The sequence below is a fragment of the Oryzias latipes genome, chromosome 20, assembly GCF_053564925.1.
Source record: "Oryzias latipes strain Hd-rR chromosome 20, Olatipes_Hd-rR_3.1".
NCBI lineage: Eukaryota > Metazoa > Chordata > Actinopteri > Beloniformes > Adrianichthyidae > Oryzias > Oryzias latipes.
Genome location: NC_136256.1, coordinates 6,562,063 through 6,585,863, shown reverse-complemented (window position 1 = coordinate 6,585,863; position 23,801 = coordinate 6,562,063). Strand labels below are relative to the sequence as shown.

At 43.9% G+C, this 23,801-nt stretch overlaps 1 protein-coding gene across 1 annotated transcript in view; it reads right to left on the bottom strand.

The window, feature by feature from the left end:
* sspo (SCO-spondin) overlaps positions 1-23,801 on the bottom strand; it is a 148,275-nt gene that overhangs the window by 52,401 nt on the left and 72,073 nt on the right. The window contains exons 60-84 of the mRNA XM_078938284.1: positions 22,921-23,050; positions 22,659-22,784; positions 18,498-18,598; positions 18,144-18,347; positions 17,897-18,067; positions 16,594-16,849; positions 16,470-16,516; positions 15,852-16,022; positions 15,636-15,770; positions 14,962-15,098; positions 14,785-14,879; positions 14,648-14,697; positions 14,340-14,510; positions 14,078-14,248; positions 13,895-13,974; positions 13,630-13,799; positions 9,462-9,508; positions 9,147-9,347; positions 8,155-8,325; positions 7,569-7,769; positions 7,352-7,427; positions 7,042-7,262; positions 2,738-2,890; positions 2,449-2,615; positions 1,976-2,121 (exon numbers count right to left, since the gene is read on the bottom strand). Coding sequence (XP_078794410.1) covers positions 1,976-2,121; positions 2,449-2,615; positions 2,738-2,890; positions 7,042-7,262; positions 7,352-7,427; positions 7,569-7,769; positions 8,155-8,325; positions 9,147-9,347; positions 9,462-9,508; positions 13,630-13,799; positions 13,895-13,974; positions 14,078-14,248; positions 14,340-14,510; positions 14,648-14,697; positions 14,785-14,879; positions 14,962-15,098; positions 15,636-15,770; positions 15,852-16,022; positions 16,470-16,516; positions 16,594-16,849; positions 17,897-18,067; positions 18,144-18,347; positions 18,498-18,598; positions 22,659-22,784; positions 22,921-23,050 — 3,598 coding nt within the window. The remainder of the gene's footprint in view (positions 1-1,975; positions 2,122-2,448; positions 2,616-2,737; positions 2,891-7,041; positions 7,263-7,351; positions 7,428-7,568; positions 7,770-8,154; positions 8,326-9,146; positions 9,348-9,461; positions 9,509-13,629; positions 13,800-13,894; positions 13,975-14,077; positions 14,249-14,339; positions 14,511-14,647; positions 14,698-14,784; positions 14,880-14,961; positions 15,099-15,635; positions 15,771-15,851; positions 16,023-16,469; positions 16,517-16,593; positions 16,850-17,896; positions 18,068-18,143; positions 18,348-18,497; positions 18,599-22,658; positions 22,785-22,920; positions 23,051-23,801) is intronic.

Genomic DNA, 23,801 nt, shown 5'->3' with positions numbered 1-23,801 from the left:
GATGAGCCTTGGGGGGGGGGGTTTACTAGGCAGTGACCCCCCTCCGGTGGTTGCCGTATGGAGTGGGCCCCCCCTCTTTCGGTTTTATTTGCACCTTAGACATGTAGGGCCCTTGGTAGGGGGGGTGCTTGGACATCACTGCCAGCAAGCAGCGGATGTCCTCCTAGCACCCTACCCGCCAATTTTAACCGCACCTTAGACATTTAGGGCCCCTTGGTGGGGAGGGTGAGGGGACGTCACTGTGAGTAATCAGGAGACGTCCCCTTAGTGCCCTACCCGCCAATTTTAACCGCACCCCCCTTAGTACACACACCCCTCCCCCCTCAATATATACATCCCAACATAAACACACACACATGCACACACACACTCTCTCAAACACACATACACGCACACACATTTTGCAAGGAAGGTCCCTGGGGGGTGGGTTCTGGTCCTTGCTCCTGAGTGCTGGGCCCCGCCAAATTTCCAACTGTGGCCGAGCCTGGTCGGGCCATATTAACAACACCCCTTGTGGGCCCTCTTTTTTCCCCGGGGTTCCCCCCTTCTGGGCGGGGGCGGCGGGCCCCTGCCTCGCTCCTCCCTGGACCAACCGTGGGCCGGGCGGATGGCTGCCTGGAGTGCGGAGTGGGTCTCCCTTGGGGGGTCCTGGCTCGTACCTGGGGTTGGGGCGGGGGGATGCCCGGAACTCCTGGGTGGTGGTGGGGTGCTCGTCTGGGGCTGTGGGCGTCCTTCTCCGGTGGGGCCCTGCGTTGGGTTCTCCCGGCGCGGCGGGGGGGCTGCTCTCCTGGTTGGGCTGGGGCGGCGCCCTCTTTCCCTCCGTGCCTCCCTGCTCTCTGGCTCTGGGGGCCTTGCGGCGGCCCTGCTGGCCCTGGCCTGGGTGGCGGGCTTGGTCGCCCGGGCGGCGGTTGTTCCCTGCCGGTTCCCGTGTGGCGTTGGGGGGATTCCGGCTGCCGCTGCTGGTGCGGTAGGGGTCTTGGGGTGGGGATGGCTGGGCACTCTCCCTCCTTCTTTTCACGTTCCACCATCCATTTTAGAAGAACATAAACACTCACCTGAGCACAGGTGTTAGCTCAACAGACTGAATGACTGAAATATTTCACACTAGTTGGTTTTAAGGCATAAGTATGCGTGTGAACACTATCTGTTTTGTGTACATGTCGACAGGTGGACATTTTTGCAACTAACAGGTGTGTTTATAACATTTGAGTGTGTGTGTGGACAGGCTCCGCCCTTTTTTTTTTGTTTTTTTTTACATTTGAACCTTACCATAATGATTAACAACCAGTAAACTTGTTGCTTTATGCTGCTTCATGGTCTTATCCCCCTTCCCCTCCTATTATCACCCCCTACCCCCCCTCTCTCTAACGTCCCTCTCTCTTCTTCCCCTCTTTCCTTTTCCGTCCGGTCCAACACCAAAGATTTTCAGACATGTTTGAAATTAATAAAGTTTGGCCTCAATTACAAAAGGGGTTTATTCAGACATACCTTTGGTTTGTCTGAAGATTAATAACCCCTCTTGTTAAAGTAAAATATGTCCAACCCAAGAGGTCCTCAGCTCTCATCTGTCTGCCTAGCTGTTGGACAGGACAAAAAAAAAAAAGAAAAATAACAAGAACCAAGTTGCCCGGTGCCAATTGATCAGTGGTCGGAGACCACTGCTGTACAGGATGCATTCAGAATGAAAAGAGGAGTTCTACAGCCTAGAAACATAAAGAATATCTATAAAAAATAAAGATGATTACTTTACAGATAAGTCTATTGCAGGTTACAGTACTTTAAGAACATTACTACTGCGATTAACAAGGGAACACTATTGCAAAGTTTCCCATATTTGTTTTTATTGTGAAAGGCTAGTGCTTCACAATCATACTTTTACTAAAAACAAAAATTATAATTTGTCATCTTATCAGGTTAAATTGGGTGAAGGATAGACTGAAGAAAGACACACATATTGTAGAGATGTTCTGCTTACCAGAAGCTACATTCATGCACAACTGTATTTCCATGCTGGACCTCCATTCCCTCTGAGATATTATAGAAAAGCAGGGGTGATGGCGTTGTAGCAGAAAACCTCTGCAGAGCAGACAGGAACTTCTTGTCCACAAGACATGGACACTCCTGGACGTAACACATCACACAAGTGTCAGTTTTGCAATCAATAACATTCATGCGGGGTAATTTGTTACAGCACAGTTACATAGAAGACCCATTCTGATAAAAAAAAATGTTTTTTTTTTGTTCTTGTGACATTTTTTCTGATGTATAAAGAAAATTAGGGATTAAAATAGCATTTCTGAGTATTTGTTTATTTAAATCATGAATCATGAGCAGATGAAAAATTTGGTTGGAAAGAAAGGATATTTGTGATGTCTGGGTTTGTGTTCCAGCAAAATAAAAATAAAAAACCAGAAGGAAATAATAGACATTCTACAGGCGAGGACACACCGACAGGCAGAGTCCACGATGTTGATAGGTTTCCAGCGGACAGTGACAGCCCTCCTCACAGCCGTCAGAGTAGCAGCCCTCTCTGCCGCTGACCTGAGCACAGCTGAAGGGACAGCCTTCTCCTCGCTCGCACTCCCTGTACAGCCTGCCGGGGGGGCAGCCCACATCTGCACAGTGTCAGGGCAGATAAAAACAGTCTAAGGGGCAGACACCTTCAAACACCAGGATGCAGTTCACTAACACTAAAAACTCGAACCAATCAACAGTAAATCAACAATTCCTGCCTCACCCAGGCACACTTGGATGTTGCAGGTTTTGCTCTGGTGACTCAAGCCATGGCAAGGTGGAGAGCTACAGAGACGAAAGCGGGACTGCTGCCCCCCACCACAGCTGACCGAACACTGGGACCACTGCGACCAGGCAAGCCATGGTTCCACTGAGTCTTAGGATGAAGACAGACAGACATTTGTCAGCGTAACCAACAACATATTTAATCCCGTTGGTCTAAAACAGGGGCTGGGAGTTGCATACGGCTCTTTCATCCCTTTGCTGCGGCTCTCTGGAGTTTTTAAGATAACTATTATGTTTTCAGATTGTCGTGATCTGTTTAACACCGTCGGGATGTGTGAGCGTGCAGGAGGAGGAGAGCAACGTAAGCACGCGAAGGGGGGTGTTATGGGATGGAAAGTTCTTCTAAAAAGACAGTCGACAATCTTACTGGTGATGACCGTATTTTGCACTCTCTGTGTAGAACACGCTGGAAGAGCGTACGGGGAAAAGCAACTCGCAACTGCAGAGGTGTGAACAGGTAGAGAGGCGGGGGAGGGGCTTAGACTCACCACTTATGATTCCAGACCCGCAACAAACTAACAGCTGCTTTCTAATGAAAAGTAGATGGCATCCATAAAATCAATATACTTTTTGGGGTTTACTGAATTTATGAAAAGTTAAAGAAAGAAAAAATAACAATGAGTCTGCATCAAAGTGAATTTGTTTCTATCATCTCACTCATCTTAACTCTGGGTGTTTAACAGACAGAAAAGTCTATTCAAAGTTGTGGAAAATGGACAGAGGTACAAGGAAAACATCTGCGTCCAGTTTAAAAAGAAGAGGAAGAAAAACACTCCAAGGATAAAGGAATTCAGGCGGTGTCCAAAGTTAAAACTTGCTAGGTGTCAAATAAGACTAAATTTACTGTTGGAGGACTAACATTTGGAGCAACATTTGCCACATGGCTAAAGAAGGTTTGCACTTTTTTTGTTTTTGTTTTTTTTTGTCCTGTCCAACAGCTGAGCAAACAGATGAGAGCTGAAAGCCTCTTGTGTTGGACATATTTTACTGTTACAACATGCTATGAATCTTCTGACACAAAAGGTGTATATTTGAATTAACCCCTTTTGTAATTTAGGCTAAACTTTATTCATCTTACTTATAATTGTAATGGAAAAGAAAAGGAGGGAAGAAGAGAGAGGTTTGCACTTAATTAGAATGGTCTTTTTAATTAGCTTGTTGGTGGATTTCATCTAAGCTTCTCTGCTGTTCTCATATACATTCAATGATAATGCAATGTACACAATTGTTTGTCTTTTTTTGTTCAGTTTTATGTGACACTTAGCATTTGCAACATAGAAAGTTTTGTGTGCAACGTGGTGGAATAAATATTACATCCATACTTAGGCACAAAAAACAGAAAAATATGTCCTTTAGATTCCAATGATGTTCACTCATGACGCCAACGGAAATGACCGTAATTTATTCATTCATAATTCGTGTCAGGGTTGTATTCAGCAAAGAAAAAAAAACCTGAAAATTGTGGCATTTTTTACCAAATGCCAACCAGCCTTCAAAAAGAAAACACTTACTGATGTTTGTTAAGTGTGAGCTAACTACATACTATATCTTAATTGTGAATTCAATTACTGTATACAAATATGTTTTACTTATATATGTTTGATAAAAAAGTAAACTAAATGACTGTGACAGACTGGTGAACGACCAGGGTGTCCCCTGCCTTTGCCTGCAAGTGGCCGGGATAGGCGGTCCTGGCTGACGACAGTACATGTTGAATGACGTTAAATAAGAAGTGAATAATGAGCGAAAACATTATAAACGTGTGAAATGATGCCATTCAACGAAAACTCCATGTTTTCCAAAGGGTGTTGCGGCTCCTTGTGTTTTCATTTTTCTGAAAACTGATTCAAATGGCTCTTAAGTGGTTGCAGACCCCTGAACTAAAACAAAGATTTTAATCCTCCTGGACCACTGATGGACACGTGAATAGCGTACACCTGTATAGGGCTTTACAAACTTGCTTGAAGATCCAAAGTGCTTTACAGATACAGTCCCATTCATCCACACATACACTTATGGCGGCTCCACTGCCGAACACTCGCGTCAACCTACAACCACCAGGAGCAATGTGGGGTTCAGTGTCTGGTCTAAGGACACTTCTTTTTTTTGTTTTTTGTTTTTTTTCTTTTCTTTTTTAACTTGTTCTGTCCAACAGCTGAGCAAACAGATTAGAGCTGAAGGCTTTTTGTGTTGGACAGGTTTTACTATCACAAAAAGAGGTTATATAGCTTCAAGAAACTAGAGTGTAGATTTGTATAAACCCCTTTTTGTCGTATTATTTTTATTTATTTGTTACATTTAGTGTGTGTGGGGAGGGAGAGGGGAAGAATGTGAGGGGAGGGTGGAAGAGAGTAAAAGGAAGAAAGGTGAAAAGGTGGGGGATACAAGCACTGATTTGACTAAGTTATTAATTTAAGCTGTAACAATTATACCAGATCTGCTGGAAAGACGAATGTTACATCAAAGGTGAAAATCTGACACTAAGATGAGCGAAAAAAAAAAAAAAAACTGTCCATCAATACACTGTAGGTAAGGAGGAGGGATGAAGCAGACAGGGAGCAGTGTGGCAGTGTGCACGTGCACGTGGGGGTGGAGATACATGCATGCTGCCGACGTGAACCGTGTGTTCATAAAGGGAGCCAGATCCTACCCAGCCAGACCAGCCAGACCAGGAGAGGGGAGGAGAGCCCCCCAGGCCAGAAGCCCCCCCAGCATCCGGACCCAGGCAGCCCGGGAGGGGAGGAGGAGGGGACCGCCCACCCCACCAGCCAGGCACAGAGAGGGCCCCCCTACAGGGGCCCCCCCAATGCCCAGAGGCACAAGCGAACCCAGTGTCCGGCCCCCAGGCCACAAGACAGGAGCGCTTAGCCGTACCAGGCGGCAGCCATGGGGGCCACCAGGCGCCGGACACCGAGACAAAGGCCAGGGACGAAGCCAGGGCCCCCGGAACCCATGAGCCGGCCACCACCCGACCGGCGCCCCGTCCCCGCAAGCCAGCCCAGGCACGCGACCCTAGCAACCCAGGGATCGCCACGCACCCACAGCCACAGCCACCCCCCTAAAACCCTACGCACTACAACCCCCCCCCCCCGCCATAATATCTGACCCCCCCTCCCCAACCCTCTCAGTGCCCTCCCCTCTCTGTGATGGGGAGGGAAAGCCCCAGAGGGTCCCAGCGAGCCAGCCCCCAGGTCGGTCCTACCCATGCACTCACACACACATACTCACAATCATCTGGTTACCTTCCCCACCCCCGCCGCCAAGCAGTAACCCCCCCCCCCAGCCGGCCGACCCCCAGCGCCGCATGCCCGACCCTTCCCGCAGCCGACAGGACACCCATAAGCCCGGCCGCCCTGAGAGGACCAGGCGGGTGAAGACCGGCCGCCCCCCCCCGACCCCACCCATGTATGGAGGTGTGGGAGTGCTGTGTGTGTGCTGCAGGTAAAATAGGAGGTCACCAGTGTGGGGGGCTCCACCGTGTCTAAGGACACTTCAACAAATGGGAAAACAAGGCAGGAACCAAACCTGTGATCTTCTGATCACTTGTCGACTGCCCTACCTCTGCACCCTGGCCATAAAAAGTATTACAGATGTTCTTGGTGTCCCAGCAATTTAGAAACTGCTATATCAGGTGTGGTTGGAAAGAAGCAGGACGCAGGACAGAGTACCCTGTTGTCCACCACCATTTAAGAATGGCAGGAGGCAATCATGTGATGGACTGGTGACTCATGGTACCCTGGTTTTGCCCAGCATTGGCAGGAACAAGCTGTAGCAACCTCAGGACCCCTAAAGGAATTAGAAAAATGGAAGGATAGATAGACCACACTGAAGGCAGTTTTGGTGGCAATTATCAAAAAGTCCTTACATTTTAAGCACTTCTTAATACTTCATTCCTTTTTCAGTATTTTTCCTATTTGTCATATTATACGTGATCGGAAGATCACAGGTTTGGTTCCTGCCTTGCATGCCCATGTTTTGAAGTGTCTTTGGGCAAGATACTGAACCCCACATTGCTCCTGGTGGTTATAGGTTGGTATCAATGTTTGGCAGTGGAGCTGCCATCAGTGTCTGAGTGTGAATGGAACTCTGAATCACTTAAAGCCTTCTAAGAAGGTAGTAAAGAGCTATATTACTATACACCATTAACCATTTATCATACATGTCAACTGGAAATTTGATCAACTGTTGAAGCAGGTTTCCAAAGCCTAAACCAAAGTCTGGGTTTTAATTCATCATGGGTACCTTTGCAGGTTTGAGTGTTGCAGTCTTTTGTCTGCTCTGCTGCTCCCACGCAGCCTCTCCCACTCCCCTGAGCAGCTGGATTATCACACGAGCGTCTCCTGGATTGCAGTCCGGTACCACAGGAGAGCGAGCATTGAGTCCATGCTGCCCACTGGCCCCAGCCCCCGTCAACATGGCAACCAGGAAATGACTGGCAATGCATAAACCCCGCCTCACATGAGCTGAGAGAAGACAGAACGTAAAGAAAGGCAGAAGAGATGAGCAACCATAACGGATGGTGTTGACCTTTGACAACATTTGTTCAAATTACCAGTTTTTGCAGTCGTTGGTGATGACGTCTCCTGGACTTACTAAAACCCATGATGCATTTGGGAACTTCTCAACATCTGCACAGATGCATACAAAAGATCAGTGACCTACTGAAGTCCTATAACAGTGATTACACAGATGTTTTACACTAATGTTATCTGGAATCTAACTGATGACTCATCATTTTTGATTTTTTGGACACGTAATGAAATCCAAACCGTTGGTGGAAGTGTTGTGGTATTTGCAGAGGCATTCCTCCCTGGCCACACACACTCCATCCTGCAGGACCCTGTCACCCTGACAACCACAGGAGCGGGCGCAGAGGGGAGGGTCCAGACACTCTGTGTCACCATGGAGATCTGAGCAGGAACGAGGACAAGGTTTCCCACAAGCCCATTCCTGATGACCTGCAATGCAGTCTTTAAGAAACATGTAGATTTGTAAAAAAGGATGTAAAAATTAGTTTGCTTTGTAGTGACGTGCACAGGAAATTGAAAGTGAAAAACCTGGTGAGACACGGAAAAAAGAGAATAAACCAGGTTAGTTGAAAACGAAAAGGACTAAACACTTCATAACTCTGAAGAAAGGATTTGTGACCCAAAAGGGGTCAGATGGATGGATGGATGGATGGACATCTTAACATCCTCCTCTGTCTGTGGTCGTTAAACCTCTTCTTTTTTCCTTTCTATACTCACACTAAACCATGGGATGTTTTGTCTCCAATGGTTTGACATTGGTTGAAGATTTTGCCTCCTTGTATTTGCTTTTACTCCAATCTTAAAAACATGGATGCTTCATGCTTACCTGAGCAGACAGTGACATTGTCATGGCAACCGCGGCTTTGCCTGCTCTCTCCCAAACAGGGCAGGCCGCTGAATCTAGCAGGAGGACTGCTACACTCCCTGGTTCGGGTGGATGAACCCGAGCAGGCGTCACACTCTGACCACTCTGACCATGAGCTCCATGAACCATGAACTGCAAAAGAGAGGAAACAGAAAATAAAAAAATAAAAAATAAAAAAAATTAAATCAAGAAACCTGCATAGTGTTGATGTTCTTTAAAAAAAACAACTTAAAAATAGACAACAACAGAGACACAAAAACATTTACTTCTTCTAGAATATAACTGAAGAGTTGATAGGAGAATACACACATCCCACAGAGAAGCTTTAGTTTTAGCCATAAAAATGTTTTGGTCATTAAATATAAAACATGACATGTTATGAACAGACTACTGAATTTCACCTTTATGTTAGTCAGAAAGTGGAACAAGCCCCCCCAAAGCACCACCTGGTAAGGGTAAGTGATGTTTGAACGAAAGTGTCCATTTACCGGCTAAGTGTCAATGTAATGCTTCATTCAGAATCAGAACACATCAAATACCAATGTGACTAGGCTGTTTTTAAAACAGAAATTTACTAAATAATTTAAATGTTTAAATTTTAAATTGAGTATTTCTGTTGTCATGACAGAAAGAAGGATTTATCATTGTAGAAGTAACAGGAGAAACTATGAAAATTGTTTTAAAAGTTTGCAAAAGACTGCATTACTCTAGATAAAAAAAGTCCTGAATACACTATGGGTGTTTGTAACAGGAAGAGAATTCAGTGCAGTTTCACTCTGTGTGCAACTTCAATCCCAACTTCAAGTTCAGCAACACGTTGTGCTAAGACACTTCTGAAGAGCAACCTTTCTGGCATGACCACATTTGTGACTTTTTCTTTGCAGCTTACTCTGACTGCCACAAGCACGAGCTGGGCCTTTGACTGTGACGCCACTGCAGGGCTCACACTTTACCTGGACAGAAGGTGATGACAGGGCAAGGCTGCCTCTGAATCTGGACCCCAACCCCGTTGTGCATCTCCTGCTCTCCAGGACAGTGATCGCCCCCAGCCTTGGGCTCAGGACAGCTGCAGCTTCTGTAGCGGGACACTGACTCCGCCCCACAAGTTCTGGAACAAGAAGTCCATTCTGACCACTCACACCAGCCACCTGAAACTACAAAAACAGAGGAGTGCTGTATAAATTTTAAAAAGTAGCCTGTTTCTAAAAGTAACTTCAATGATTATCAGACTGTTTTGTTTCTAGATGATATCAGGGAAATTGCCTTACCTGGGCAGGCCTCTCTTGTGCAGTTAAACCTCCCATCAACACATGTGCTGAAACACAAAGGTATTCTTTTAGACTGACTTTCTGTCAGGGAATGGCTTTTCTTTATGGATTTTTACCTTCATATTTATTTTACATTCCAATTCACCCTAAATCCAAAGACTTTCCTCTCAATGACTGTCTAATCTAATCTGAAAAACAGTAATCTCTGGGCTGGTTTTGCTTGTGGAGTGTCTTAACTTCACTGTAAGAAAGACGTCAGTCAAGCTTTCTGTGTTGTATCTGTGAATGTGGTTTTAGCCAGGGGTGAAAGTAGATTTTTGTTAATGTTGGTACTATAACAATTTTCATTAACATTCATTTTGTTTTTTTTGGGCGGAGGAAGACCCAGGACACGGTGGAGAGACTACGTCTCTCGGCTGGCCTGGGAACGCCTCAGGGTCCCCCCAGAGGAGCTGGAAGAAGTGGCTGGGGCGAAGGAAGTCTGGGCATCTCTGCTTAGACTGCTGCCCCCGCGACCCAGTCCCGGATAAGCAGAGCAAGATGGACGGATGGATGGATTTTGTAATAGATTAGGGGTGTAATGATTAATGATGATGAATAATGATGAATCATTCATCTTCTAAACCATTTGTTCCCTTTCAGGGTCACTGCCGGAGCCTATCCTGGCCACTTGTGGGCGAAGGCAGGGGACATTCTGGACAGGTCGCCAGTCTGTCGCAGGGCTATAATCACACACCCATGCACACTCACATTCACACCTAGGGACAATATAGAGTAACCAATTAACCCATGAGGCAGTTTTTTGGACGGTGTGAGGAAGCCGGAGTCCCCGGAAAAAAACCCATGCATACGCGGGGAGAACCTGCGAAATCCACACAGAAAGGGCCCCCATTGGTGATCTGTTTCAGGTCCCCCAGCCGGAACTGAGGCAAGAATGCTAACCACTGTGCCACCATGTAGCCCAATGATATATTGATGAATTGATTTCTCCAACTAAACTGATCTGTCTGTTACAAGTTTTTAATTTAATCAAATTGAACTATACATTATAAAATTGTTTCGAAATGAAATAAACTGATGATAATCAATATTGGAAAATACCATTTGGATTAGGGTACGGTAGGGTCATTTTACTATAAGGTAAAGTACATAACAGTGGGCAATCAGCAAAAACTGATCAGTCCATCATTCCAGTCCAATATGTGGAAACACTTTGACATGTGACCATACAGTGCTACAATGTTCTAATAATGTTCCCTTTGGATTCTTTGGATGTGGAGAAACAACAGTGGGCTGAACTTTAGGAAACTAAAATGTAAATGGATTTGACATTCATACTTGTTTACTTGTTTGTCTGTACACATATTTAATTTACACTTGATTATCTTGCAAGAAATCCAAGGAATCTGGAAAACCTCACCTGCACTGTTCAGTACCAGATATTTCTCTCTGAGTCACACTGGTTGAAGTTTTGGCTAAAGATGTCCTGAATCGATCTTAGGTGAGAGAATCGGATCGTTCAAAATGAACCAATATCGACTATGAATTGGATCAGCAACCACAAACTATGATATGAATCGAATCCTAGTTAAAATGAATTGTTGCAACACTCATTTAAAATTTAAAAGCTCATGTAAGGCATCATTGCAACCAAGATAAATAAGCACATGGATCAATACATGAGCAACACACAGAAGGGCATTGGTAAAGACTCCAGAGAAGCCAAACACCAACTCCTGGTTGACAGAACAGTCGCTCAAGACTGCAGGTCATGACACGCCAACCTGTGCACAGCCTGGGTTGATTACAAGAAAGCCTATGATTCAATGCTACACACGTGGATCACTGAATGCTTGGAGCTGTACAACATCAATAGAACTCTAAGAGCCTTCATAGGAAACTCAATGAAGCTGTGGAAAACCACCCTTGAAGCCAATGGGAAGCCACTTGCACAAGTGTCCATCAAATGTGGGATATACCAAGGTGATGCTCTGTCCCCACTGCTGTTCTGCATAGGTCTGAACCCCCTCAGCCAAATAATCAACAAGACTGGCTATGAATACCGACTCAGAAATGGGGCCAACATCAGTCACCTCCTCTACATGGATGACATCAAGCTACATGCTAAGAGCGAGCGTGACATTGACTCCCTGATCCACACCACCAGGATCTACAGTAATGACATTGGGATGTCATTCGGGCTTGAGAAATGCAACCGGATGGTGACAATCCCTGAGACTGTATGCTAGCCGCAAGGAAGGAGGCCGAGGACTAGTGAGCGTGGAAGCCACTATCCAGAATGAAACATCCAATATGCATGAATACATCAAGCTCAGGGCCCCAACTGACAGTGTGCTCAGTGAATGTCTCAGGCAATGGAGAACAGAGGATACAGTGCTGGAGGACAGATCCTCATGGGAGGACAAACCCCTGCATGGGATGTACCACCGGACTATAACTGAAGTGGCTGATATCAAAAATCTACCAATGGCTAGAAAGGGCTGGCCTACAGGACAGAACTGAAGCACTCATCCTGGCAGCTCAGGAACAAGCCTTGAGCACCAGAGCAATAGAGGCTCAGATCTACCACACCAGACAAGACCCAAGGTGTAGGCTGTGCAAAGAGGCGCCTGAAACAATCCAGCACATAACTGCAGGGTGTAAGATGCTGGCAGGGAAAGCATACATGGAGCGCCACAATCAAATGGCTGTAATAATATACAGGAACATGTGTGCAGAATATGAACTGGAGACCCCAAAGTCAAAATGTGAAACACCTCCGAAGGTGGTAGAGAATGAGAGAGCAAAGATCCTGTGGGACTACCAGATCCAGACTGATAGGATGGTAAAGGCGAACCAACCAGACATTGTAGTGGTGGATAAAGAACAGAGGAAAGCCGTTGTGGTGGATGTGGCAGTGCCAAGCGATGGGAACATAATGAAGAAGGAACATGAGAAACTGGAGAAATACCAGGGACTCAGGGAAGAACTGGAGAAAGCATGGAAAGTGAAGGTGACAGTGGTGCCTGTGGTAATTGGAGCACTCGGGGCAGTAACCCCCAAGCTGGAGGAGTGGCTACAACAGATACCTGGAAAGACCTCAGACCTCTCAGTCCGGAAAAGCGCAGTGCTAGGAACAGCTAAGATACTGCGCAGGACCCTCAAGCCCCAGGCCTCTGCTAGAGGACCCGAGCTTGGAGGAGAAACCACCCGTGGAGGGTGAGACAGGCATCGTTTTATATATATATATATATACATATATATATATATATATATATAAATATTAATTTCATGAGTCATACTTTTAAAACCTTATTGGTTAAGGCACATTCATTCCATTTTTTTTCTTATACTGAAATATATTTTAAAGTTACCAAAATAAAAGCACTAAGAATTTGCCTGACTAAAAGCAACTTATGTATGAGTGCTTGACTTTGTGATCATTAAATAAACTGAATTTTACAATTTCATTACAGTAAAAGACGTGTTGATATTCTGGTACAGTTATTTCTAAGTCATGTTTTTAAGGGAAAAAAAAGGAAAATGCGTTCTGGTACAATATCGGGATACGTATTGTCTCGTGGGATACGTATCAGGATACGTATCGTATCTCCAGACTATTAGCGATTCACATTCCTAGTGTTAACCCTATCTAATTGTTCTGTAAAGCCTATTAACCCTTTATCACCAGAGCTTGAGCTCAAGTGTTGACATTCTTTCGACCACCATAATTCTTCAACCGTTTATGCAATTTATGTGATTCCACCTGATTCCAATGCGGAAAAAAGCAGCCTTGAACTGATATGTAACAATTTATGCTTTCCTCCACATTACAATTAGCTGATCACATAAATGGTTGTAGAGTTACGGTGTGTCAAAGAGCATGTATTGTTTCAGTGTCACCGGTGACATCTCTGGTGTTTAAGGGTTTATACACAGATCACTGACCCTCAACTGCATTGCAGGTAGTGTGTTTGCACTACTTAATGGACACTTAATGACCTTTAAGACCGCTTCTAATAGATTACATTAAAATCTTTAAAGGTGGTATTTTTGTTTTTTGTTTATAAGTGGGTGCCTCATGTCAAGTTCCAGAAAACCTTGTAAGAATACAACAAATTTCAGTCGAGAAAAGCCATGTTCAGCTTTTAATGTGTCTTATTCTGACCAGTTGTTGCATCCGTCACGGGCCCGGGTTATCTCTCCTGGTTTCAGGCGCTGTCCAGTGTTGAGGTCCAAGCAGGGACAGTTTTCTCGAGCTACACAGACTGTGGCATTGACAGACAGGACCTTTCCCTCTGAGCAGTAACACCCCGGCTCACACTTCCACTCACAGTGCTAAGAGATAGTAAGGGTTATTTGTTAAAGCCAAACCTGCCCATTGGTTTAAGTTTTATTAAACATTCAATGAGTAGCGTTTTGGTTTTACTCACTGCCAGATCGTCACAGGATCGCGGGCAAGAAGGCCCACAGCTGCTGAAAGCAGTGCCAGGAACCTCAGAGCATGGAGAAACTGGAAAACAGATTGAGTTTGTATCTAAAAGAGACTCCCGGTGAACCAAGTCAACATGGACCCAGCCAAGTAAATACTGATGCAGCTGGAGCCACACACTCACCGGGACAGTGATCAGTGTTACAAGCAACAACTTCTGTTCCCAGACCTTCACAGTAATTCCCCTCCCCCTGTGGAATGGGATTGTCACATTCTCTTCTGCGGCTCGTGATGCCCCAACCACATGACTTGGTGCACTCTGTCCAGTTACTCCACTGACTCCATCCACCATCACCTGAAGAGACTCATCGGGTTTTGACTGCAAGCTTCCCATAGTGATCTCCATGGATCATGCCAGAGGAGCATCTGGAATGTTCTGAACTTACGGTTGCAGGGGGTGAGGATGCAGACTTGGTCATGACGGTGAGGACCAAGACAGGGAAGACCACTGCTTGAACTCTGGGGACTGGCACAGAACCGGTACCGAGACTGAATGCCCGACCCACAGGAAAGAGAGCACGGACCCCATGGAGTCCACTCCGACCACTGACCCTCGACTGCACAGAGTTAGTGATTTTGTAATGACCTCAAAGAGAACTGAAAAATAATGTTCACTCCCACAATAAAAACAAACAAACTAATAAATAAGAGAAGAAACTAAAAAAACTGAATGTGACGTCATCGGTGTTCTTACCGCTGCAATTGACTTGAGAGCACTGAACCAACCTGCCTCTTTCACAGGTACTGAAATGTTACACAAACACAACGAAAGCTTGAACAGACTTGTTATAATTCTCCATGTGGCTTAAGAAGACAGTTGTCTACTCCTACCAGTTGTTGCAGTTTTGATTGACAGCGTCTCCAGGCTTGTACTGAACTCCATCAACGTGACACCGGCAGTCTGATTCTGGCACACACATGCCATCCTTGGAAACACAACCATTTAAGGTCTGTGAGACTTATTTGACAAATTTCAAAAAGTTATCTGTGTGATGCCCTAAAATACACCTGAAGGAAAGTCCCATGTGGACACTGGCAGCCTGGGGTGCAGTTACTGCTGAGGTTCATCGTGATGTCAGCACATGACTGTGGCCTCCCGACACACTGCTTCCACTCCTGACCCACAGGACAGAACCTTCCCTCACCTGACAGGACACAGTTAGACTGCATTGCAAAGGGCCTTTCTAAGACAAAATGAGCTGGTTTTTGGATCTCTTTTTTTAGCACAAATGCATCACTTAAGAAAATAAAAATCCAAAGCATACATCATATGATTAGCTGGAGTCCATTACTTCAAAAAACATCCATACATCCATTTTCAGAATCCGCTGAATCCATTTTGGGGTCACAGGGTTGCTGGAGTCAATCCAGGTACTGCTGGGTGACGGTGTAGTACGCAGTGGACAGGGTGATAGTCCACCGTAAAGCTGCACAACCACAAACACTTACATGCACACAACGTAGATTTATCAATTAACCTATGAAGCATGTTTGCGGACTGTGGGTGGAACCCGGAGTCCCTGGACTCTGTGGAGGAAAACATGCAAAGCAAAAGGTCCCAGCTGGGACTCAAACCAGAGGCTTTTTGCTGTGAGGGCTAAATATTAGAGCGCTAACCACTACACCACAGTGAAACCCACAAAGACACATGTTTTTTAAAGAACTAGCAGTTAAGGAAGTACCACAAGGCTGCAGGTTGCAGGCGCTGAATTGCTGAGCAGTGCCATGGATCCTGATGGGTCCACGCGTTCGAGTCCTGTATCCTCCTCCACACGTGACCGAACACTCCGACCATGCTGTCCAAGGCTCTTTAACACCTTCCAACACATTACACCTGAGCTGAGTAACACAATTTTACAATCCAAATAGAGACTTTAAAGCAGTATGACCCCTCTTACCGAGGCATGGTTCAATGCTGCAGGTGTCAATACCAACTCTCGGTCCTTCGCAGGGGTGACCACCAAATGCTGGGGGAGGATTTGTTCCAGAACGGTATCTCCTTCGTACTCCAACATCACACGTCCGACTGCAGGAGCTCCACTGTGTCCAGCTGCTCCACCCACAGTCCACTGAGACCCAGAAGACATTTACCGGTAGGTATGTTTAAAAAAGCAGAGTTTTGTGAATCCAATCCATATGTGACTTAAAATCAGCTCTTTTAAGAAACTTATTAATATCTAAGAGGAGGTAGAGGAGAAAGGGGAAGAAATAGTCGCATTATTAGGGAAAAAGTTAAATAAAGTCTTTCAAAAAACTCATTTAAACCCAGAATTCTTCTTTTTACTTTTATCACATCAACATTTTTTAAAGAAAGCATCTTTCAGTTATATCTCCACACAAAAATAGAAATGTAAATACAGTAAATCCCAGATTCCCAACGATGTCATTTTCAGATTTAACTTGTTTAATAAAGAAGTTTGTATCATTTTGGGGGCATTAACATTTTTTAATCCATTCTGGGTAAGGTCTGCAAATATCAAAGAATCTCCAAAATTCTAAAAATTTTAAAGCCTCACCTGAACAGGAAATGCTCCCACACTCCATCGTTCCATTGATACAGGTGCTGTTTAAGATAAGAGGTTCAAGGTTGAACCCACATTTTTAGTGGGGTTCGAATTGGATTTGCGAGTAACCACATACCAGTTATTACAAGCGTCTACGGACAGAGTCGTTTCTGCTGGGTACACCTCCCCCATGTGATAACAGGGGCACTGTGCCAGTGGAACGCAGCTGCTGTTAAACAGGTAGAAGCCTGGAGCACAGTAGCATCCATCATAGCAGACTGTGGCACACTGAACCTCTAAGGAGGTCATATCCAAACACACCCGCGGACATGCACCTCCTTGAGCCTCACAGTCTGCCGATGTCATGTACGCCATGCCCTCTGGACATACACCTGAGGAAAGACAACAACCACAAGACAAAGACTTGGACAACAAAGTACCTCAGTACCTCTCTGTTTTGGCAAAAAAAAAAACTCAAAATAGTGAACTGAGGGAGGTCATAATATTATCATTAAAAAAAGCTATTTTTATTTTTTTTAAGGTATACCGATATTTTGTCTGGGTTTGTTTTAATAGATTCCATCTTTAATGGATATTTAAAAGTAATGTCTAAACATTTCAGCTTTAAATGAATATCATCATTAATTACGAGGTAACCTATTTATTATGTATTCTATATATATATTAAGTGCCACTTCAATTATCTTTTGATATTGTAAAGGTGTTCCCAGTGGTCTTTTAACTATGGTGATGCTGTTTTTAGCCAAAAACCTGTCATTTTCTAGGACATAGTTTCTGCCGAGCGATAGTAGTTTATTAGGGATTCACCTCAGAGTTGTGGGGGGACTGTTGGTGGGGAGCAAGCCAGCCAACTCTTTCCCTTCCCCATTGCTGAGAGCTCCCTGTTTATATTCTCTCCTGTTAGTTTCCAGTCCCTTACAAGCCCAACCTAACATTACCACTACAACAAAAATGGCAAGCAACATTGGAGCTATCTGGATGTATTTTTCCACAAGTGGAAGTATCAGAATGGAGCAGAGCAGGGAGCTTGTGGCCCACCCATCATATTTTTTTTTACATTACAAATACAATCTTTTTCATCTACTCCTGATTCCGAAAGATATCAAAAAGGGAAATACTCAGAAAAGTCAGATATACCATATTAAGCTTGAATTTCTTTATAAATGTCGTCTATAATCAGGAAAATGCAAAAAGGAACATGTTAAAAATTCCAAAAACACAATTTTCATTAGAGTGGGTCTTTAAAAGTCCCACTCGCGTCCTTTAAAGTCCCAATAGTTGATCTGAAATAGCTGAAATGTATTTTCTCACTCAGTTTTCTGTGTTTAAGATGTTCATGATATCAATGATTAAACAGTTTATTTTCACTTTTTTATACATTTACACTTCCAAACTAAATGACACATTGTGTTGTGTACCTGAGCAGGGCTGGGAGTTGCAGTCTTTAGTTTGGATGTGCGGCCCCAGGCAGCTGTTGCCTCCATGCTGTGGCGCTGGTGAGCTACAGACTCTCATCCTTGTCTGAACACCAGAGTCACACTCCAAGGAACACTGAGACCAAGGCGACCAAGGTGACCAAGCACCATGCACTGAAATAATGCCACTGCAGTTAGCTTTCCACAGGTTAAGACCCCATACTTGTCCCTGCGACTTCAGGTGGGGTACCTGGACACTGCACAGTGTTGCAGGGCTCTTGCTCCTCTTTGTCTCCATCACACAGAAATGGATTGTGTGTGTGGTTCAGCGACACATGAGTTTGGCTGCAGCTGCGAAATCGCCGTCTGATTCCAACGTCATCCACATGACTGAAACACGTTTTACTGCACTCTGACCAGCCGCTCCATTGACTCCAAACGCCGTCTAAAAGGACTGAACGATGCAACATCAAAACAACTCATCAGCCCTTATCAACAAAACCAGTTCTTCACTAGACAACATTTCCTGGTTTATACAAATAACAAGAGGTAAACATGGAAATGAAAATGTGTAACGATACATTAACAGGTCTGGATTGTGTACCTGGTGTACCAGGTACGCATGGGCTGGAGCAGCTCCGAGCCTCGGTGGAGTCTCCAGGACAGAGCTGGACTCTGATTGACCCTGGAGGATTCACTGGTGACCTGAAGAGAGATAATTTGACAGAAGAAACATGTGAAGTATTTTTTTTTCTTCTCTATATCCATTTGAAACACTATTTGGGGTTCATTGTGTATACACACAAACATGTTGGTCTTCCAGATTTTTTCGTTGCGGCTACCAGGGGTCACTACAGAACATCCCCCTGTGGCGTGGCTTCAGTTTTGAGGCAAATGCCCCTTCTTAATTCCAACCTTCTGTATTTACCTGTACTCAAAAGTCCAGGAAACAGGAAAGTGCCCCCATGATGTTGCAGTAACTAACAGCACCTAGTTAGTCTTGGTCTAAGACAAATGTGGCCCGCCATGTCATTTTATGTGGCCCGCGAGAGCATAAAAGTTTTTAATTTCTTAAAATAAAAAATAAAAATTGGTGTGTATTTATTCATATCTAGGGGTGATTGGTTTTGAAAGTGGATTGGGCAACTATACATTAGAACTCTAAGACTGTCAGACATATAACCTAACCTGACAGGAAATACAATTTAAAAGTGACAAGAGTAACAAGCAGACATTTGTTTTCGCAACTGTAACTGTAATTGTCACTTTCAAAAGTTATGATAAATAAATAATGAGCTATTTAACGTTAAGTAGTTACATTTATTTTTCATTACCCTACATTTAGTTACATGTATAAGTTATTTCTGGCCCTTTGAGGACAACCACTCCTCGGTGAAAATGAGTTTGACACCCCTGCTCTAAGGGGATGATCCATCCAATTTAGATATGGGAATTCCGGCTCTTCTTAGAGATCTAGCTCTGTTGGATCTGCTCACTAAAAAGAGCCGGATCTTTCGGCTCCCAAACGGCTCTACAGGTTAATTTGTTGCTTAATTTAATTTATTATCAACAACTATATAAACTTATTTAGTGGGGCAGGTTATCTCAATATTTCATACGAATCTTTCACTTGGTGATACGAGCACCAAAATTGGCACAAATGACATTCAGAACATACATTTTAAGAAAAGAACGTTAGCCATCAGAAAATTCAAGATGTCTTCCAGTTTTCAATATGGTTGCCAAAGCAAACCTGACAACTCTCAATTTTTGAAGAGGAACTCTGATTAACACAATTTCTTCATGGTCCAAAAAATAAATTAATGTCTTCTCATATTATAAATATTATAAGGCTCATAGATTACTGTATAAAGTGATGTTTTCAACTATAACCTTACATGTTTCTATGCTCTGTGGTGAAAAAGTTTACATGTCCACTGTCAATTATTTGTTACACCAATGTAGTTTAACAATAAAGCTTTTGGCTACTGTTGCAGTGGTAAACTAACTTTAGTCAGCAGTATCTATAAGTGTCCCAAATACTATCTAATTAGCCCCTTATGCATCTCAACCATGTAGAATTGTAGTTAGTTGTAGTGTAGTTGTTAGATAGCCGCGCCTGAATTGACAGGGTGTGTCAGCGCGGGAGAGCCGAGCCAAGGGTAATGGGGCTTTAGTTATTGACAAGGTGTACAGATCGCACGGGATCTAAATGGTGTTGAATGAACAATCGGGCTAGGTATAGGGCAAAAAAAAATCCTGAACCTAGTTTTATCCCATACTTCAATGTGCTTTTTTTTTTTTCCAGTTAGGCGGTAAAAGGATAGCCCCTCGGCCTTCAACTGTATAAGCAAGATGTCTGCGAACAACCCATCAAGTAGTGGAGCCAAGACTGATTTGGGGAAGTGTTGCCTCTGTCAGACAGACAAGAAAAAGGAGTTGAAGGCTCCAAGATGATATCAGTGTAGTTCTGATGGCTATTCAATGCTAGCCACGAACATACCACAATTTCAGGCAATCAACCTGTTGCCAATAAAACTACAACCATGTCGACTAGATGATGGAGGTGACATTGAGGATACATTGAGACGAAATAGTGCAAAGTGCCATCAAACATGTTGTCTAATGTTCAACAATAGCAAGCTTGAACGTGCAACTAAAAGAGCAGCTAAAACACAGAACAGTCCTGATGAAACTCGCACCAAAATGCGAAGAACTAGTATGGAGATGGAACAGTGTTTCCTTTGTGAAAAGAAGGAACCAGCTTCAGAGCTGCGGCAAGCCATGACCATGCAACTGAATGAGACGCTCAATGAATGTGCCCGTAACCTCAATGATGATAGACTACTGGCTCTGTTGAGTGGTGGAGACGTGGTGGCCCTAGAACTGAAATACCACTGCTCTTACTTCCCTGCTTTGTATAACAGAGAGGGGGAACACATTGCTCAAAAGAAAAAAAGAAACATTTGAGTCATCCCAAGAAAAAGATTGTTTTCCTTTGATCTTTTTTGAACTCCTGACCTATGTCATTGAGAAAAGAGACAGCACTGCTAAACCAGCCATATTCTGACTTGCTGAACTGGTTAGTCTATACAAGGAGACACTAGAGCAGTTTGGGACAGACATACTTGATGTGAACTCTACCAGGCTGAAAGAAAGGCTGTAGTCAGAGACACCTGGACTTCTAGCATACAAGAAAGGCCAAGATATACTCTTAGCGTTTGACAAAGACATTGGCCCAGAGTTGTAAAAAGCATCTTCCTACACTGATGCAATCATCCTCGCCAAAGCTGCTAAGATACTGCGTAAGCACATGGTGGAACACAAGTGTAAGTTTGAAGGCAGTCTGTATGAGAATTCAGTGTACGATTCCTTTCCTTCAGCTTTGCTTCAGTTCGTCTGTATGATTGAGCATGGGGCTGACATAAAGTCTCAGATCAGATTTGGGCCAACTACAACTGATCTGGCAATGGCTCAACTCCTTTAGTACAACTGCTTTGCCAAGTACAAAGAAGGTGCTACCACACAAAGGCATTCTAGAGAAAGAGAGACTCTACCTCCAGTCTACATTGGGATGTCTGTTCATGCTAAGACCAGAAAAAGACATCGGATGAAAATTCTGCATGACCATGGTCTTAGTATCCCATATGATCGAGTGGTCGACATATCAGCCTATCTGGGAGATGCAGTTGTAAGTAGATATGTTGAGGAAGGTGTGGTTTGTTCCCTCAAGTTTAGGAAAGATCCTATGATTCATTCCACCAACTAGTGCATCTCTGGTTCAGCATGTGAGATGATCTGCATTCCAAGCTGCTTGCATATGGGGCCAGTCAACACTATGTACAATGCAATCTGAAAGCCCTGGCAACTGGGGCTGGCAAAAAAAAGGTGAAGCCTGGGAAGTCCTTTGGTCAACGCTCCCACCAATTGCTCAGTCATGCCAGCAGCTGACAAAATGTCGTTGCACGGGTGAATGTCGGGGACCATGCAAATGTTATCTGTACACCCTGAACTGCACACAACTGTGTAGCTGTAAATGCAAAGAGTAAAACAATGATTCAGGCGAAATTCAAGCAAGTCAGTTCAGTCTGTCATAGTAACTTGTGCTTCTGTCACGACAATTTGAGATCGGTAACGTCACTGAGACAGTGCTAGTTCATATAATTGTCATCATATCACTATAACGCTTAATGATATTAAAATTTTGATTGCAGAATTCGATTCTTCGTGCCAGAAAAACATATATTTTGATGTACAGGTCATCAAAATGTCATCACTTTGACAATATTTAGTGCAAATACTGTTTCATTCTAGTACGAATGGCCGTCATCTTGAAAAATGGCGGCCATTTTGTTTTTGAAGTTGGCTAATGTGCTTTTCTGAAAAAGGAGGTTCTGAAGCACCTGTGTACCAATTTTGGTGCTTTTATCACCAAGTGAAAGATTGTTTCAGCAATCTGCCCCACTAATTCAACTGTTCGAGCTTTCACCCCTCTCCCCTCTGCTTAGTACAAACATGTTTTAACCAATCACAAGCAGCTAGAAGACAAAAAAAGTAAGAGAGGGTGAAAAAAAGAAACGTCTCCCAGTAAAACGCCATTTAAAAAGAGCTCTTGTTGTTCACTCCAAAGAGCCATTTCAGTTGCGACTGACACATCACCAATCCAAAGACATAGCAGGACCACCAGTGCTTAGCATCTGAGATCAGCTGTGTTCAAACATGTGGTTCTTCTGTAGGAAATAAAATAAAAAAAGGAGAATCTCACCTGTAGCGCTGCTGTAGCCCCACGCCACAGCTTACATCACATGGTGACCACTGTGACCATGCTGACCAGCTGCAGGTTGCCAGGCAGGTGGAAGGGTCACAGATGACTTGTCCATCTTTGCAGATACTGGTGGCTCAGAGAACAGTAATCCATAATTACTTTTTATTTATCCTGCACAAATGTAAAGCAAATCTAAAACAGCAGCAACCACAAAATGAGTTGTACAGCAAAGCATGGGCTCTGGTGTTGTGCTGCCTCTCACCACATGGTACAGTGGTCTCTCTTGACCACCTGCCCTGGCTGCACCGTTCTGCCATTCCACAGACAAACGCACTGACTGGAATTCACACATCGACCCTCCTGAAGGTACAACCCAGAAGAACATCGACACCCTGCAGAAACACAGATGTTAAGCCACGGTATTGATTCAAACTATTTCCGCAAATCTACAAAACAACTAGAAATAAAGGATTTTTGGTCATAACTAAAAGATAAAACCAGAATTTAAGAAACATTCTCTAGCATTTGGAAAAATGTTAATTACTGTGGAATATCTTTATTTTGTGTGTCATAGTGGTCGAGTTTGATTTTGCATATTTCTCAACTAATGATGGTCATTGCTCTTGTGTGAATTTTGTAACTATTTAGCCACATTAAGTGGGATAGATAAGTGAAAAGCAAATAAAATATATAAGTGAAGGTGACAAGGCCTAAACTGTTCAAGTAAAACTGTATGCATTTAGAAAATAAAGAGTTACAAAACTCTAAACAGTGTTTAAAAATTTTTTAAGAGAAAAATATTTACTGAATGTGGGATTGAAAAAAATAATCAAATCAACAATTTAATTTTTTTTTTTAACTTGTCCTGTCCAACAGCTGGGCAGGCAGATGAGAGCTGAGGGCCTCTTGTGTTGGACATATTTTACTTTAACAACAGGGGTTATTAATCTTCAGACAAGCCAAAGGTATGTCTGAATAAACCCCTTTTGAAATTGAGGCCAAACTTTATTAATTTCAATCATGTTTGAAAATCTTTGGTGTTGGACCGGACGGAAAAGGAAAGAAGGGAAGAAGAGAGAGGGATGTTGGGGGGGGGGGGGGGGGGTGATAATAGGAGGGGGGGGATAAGACCATGAAGCAGCA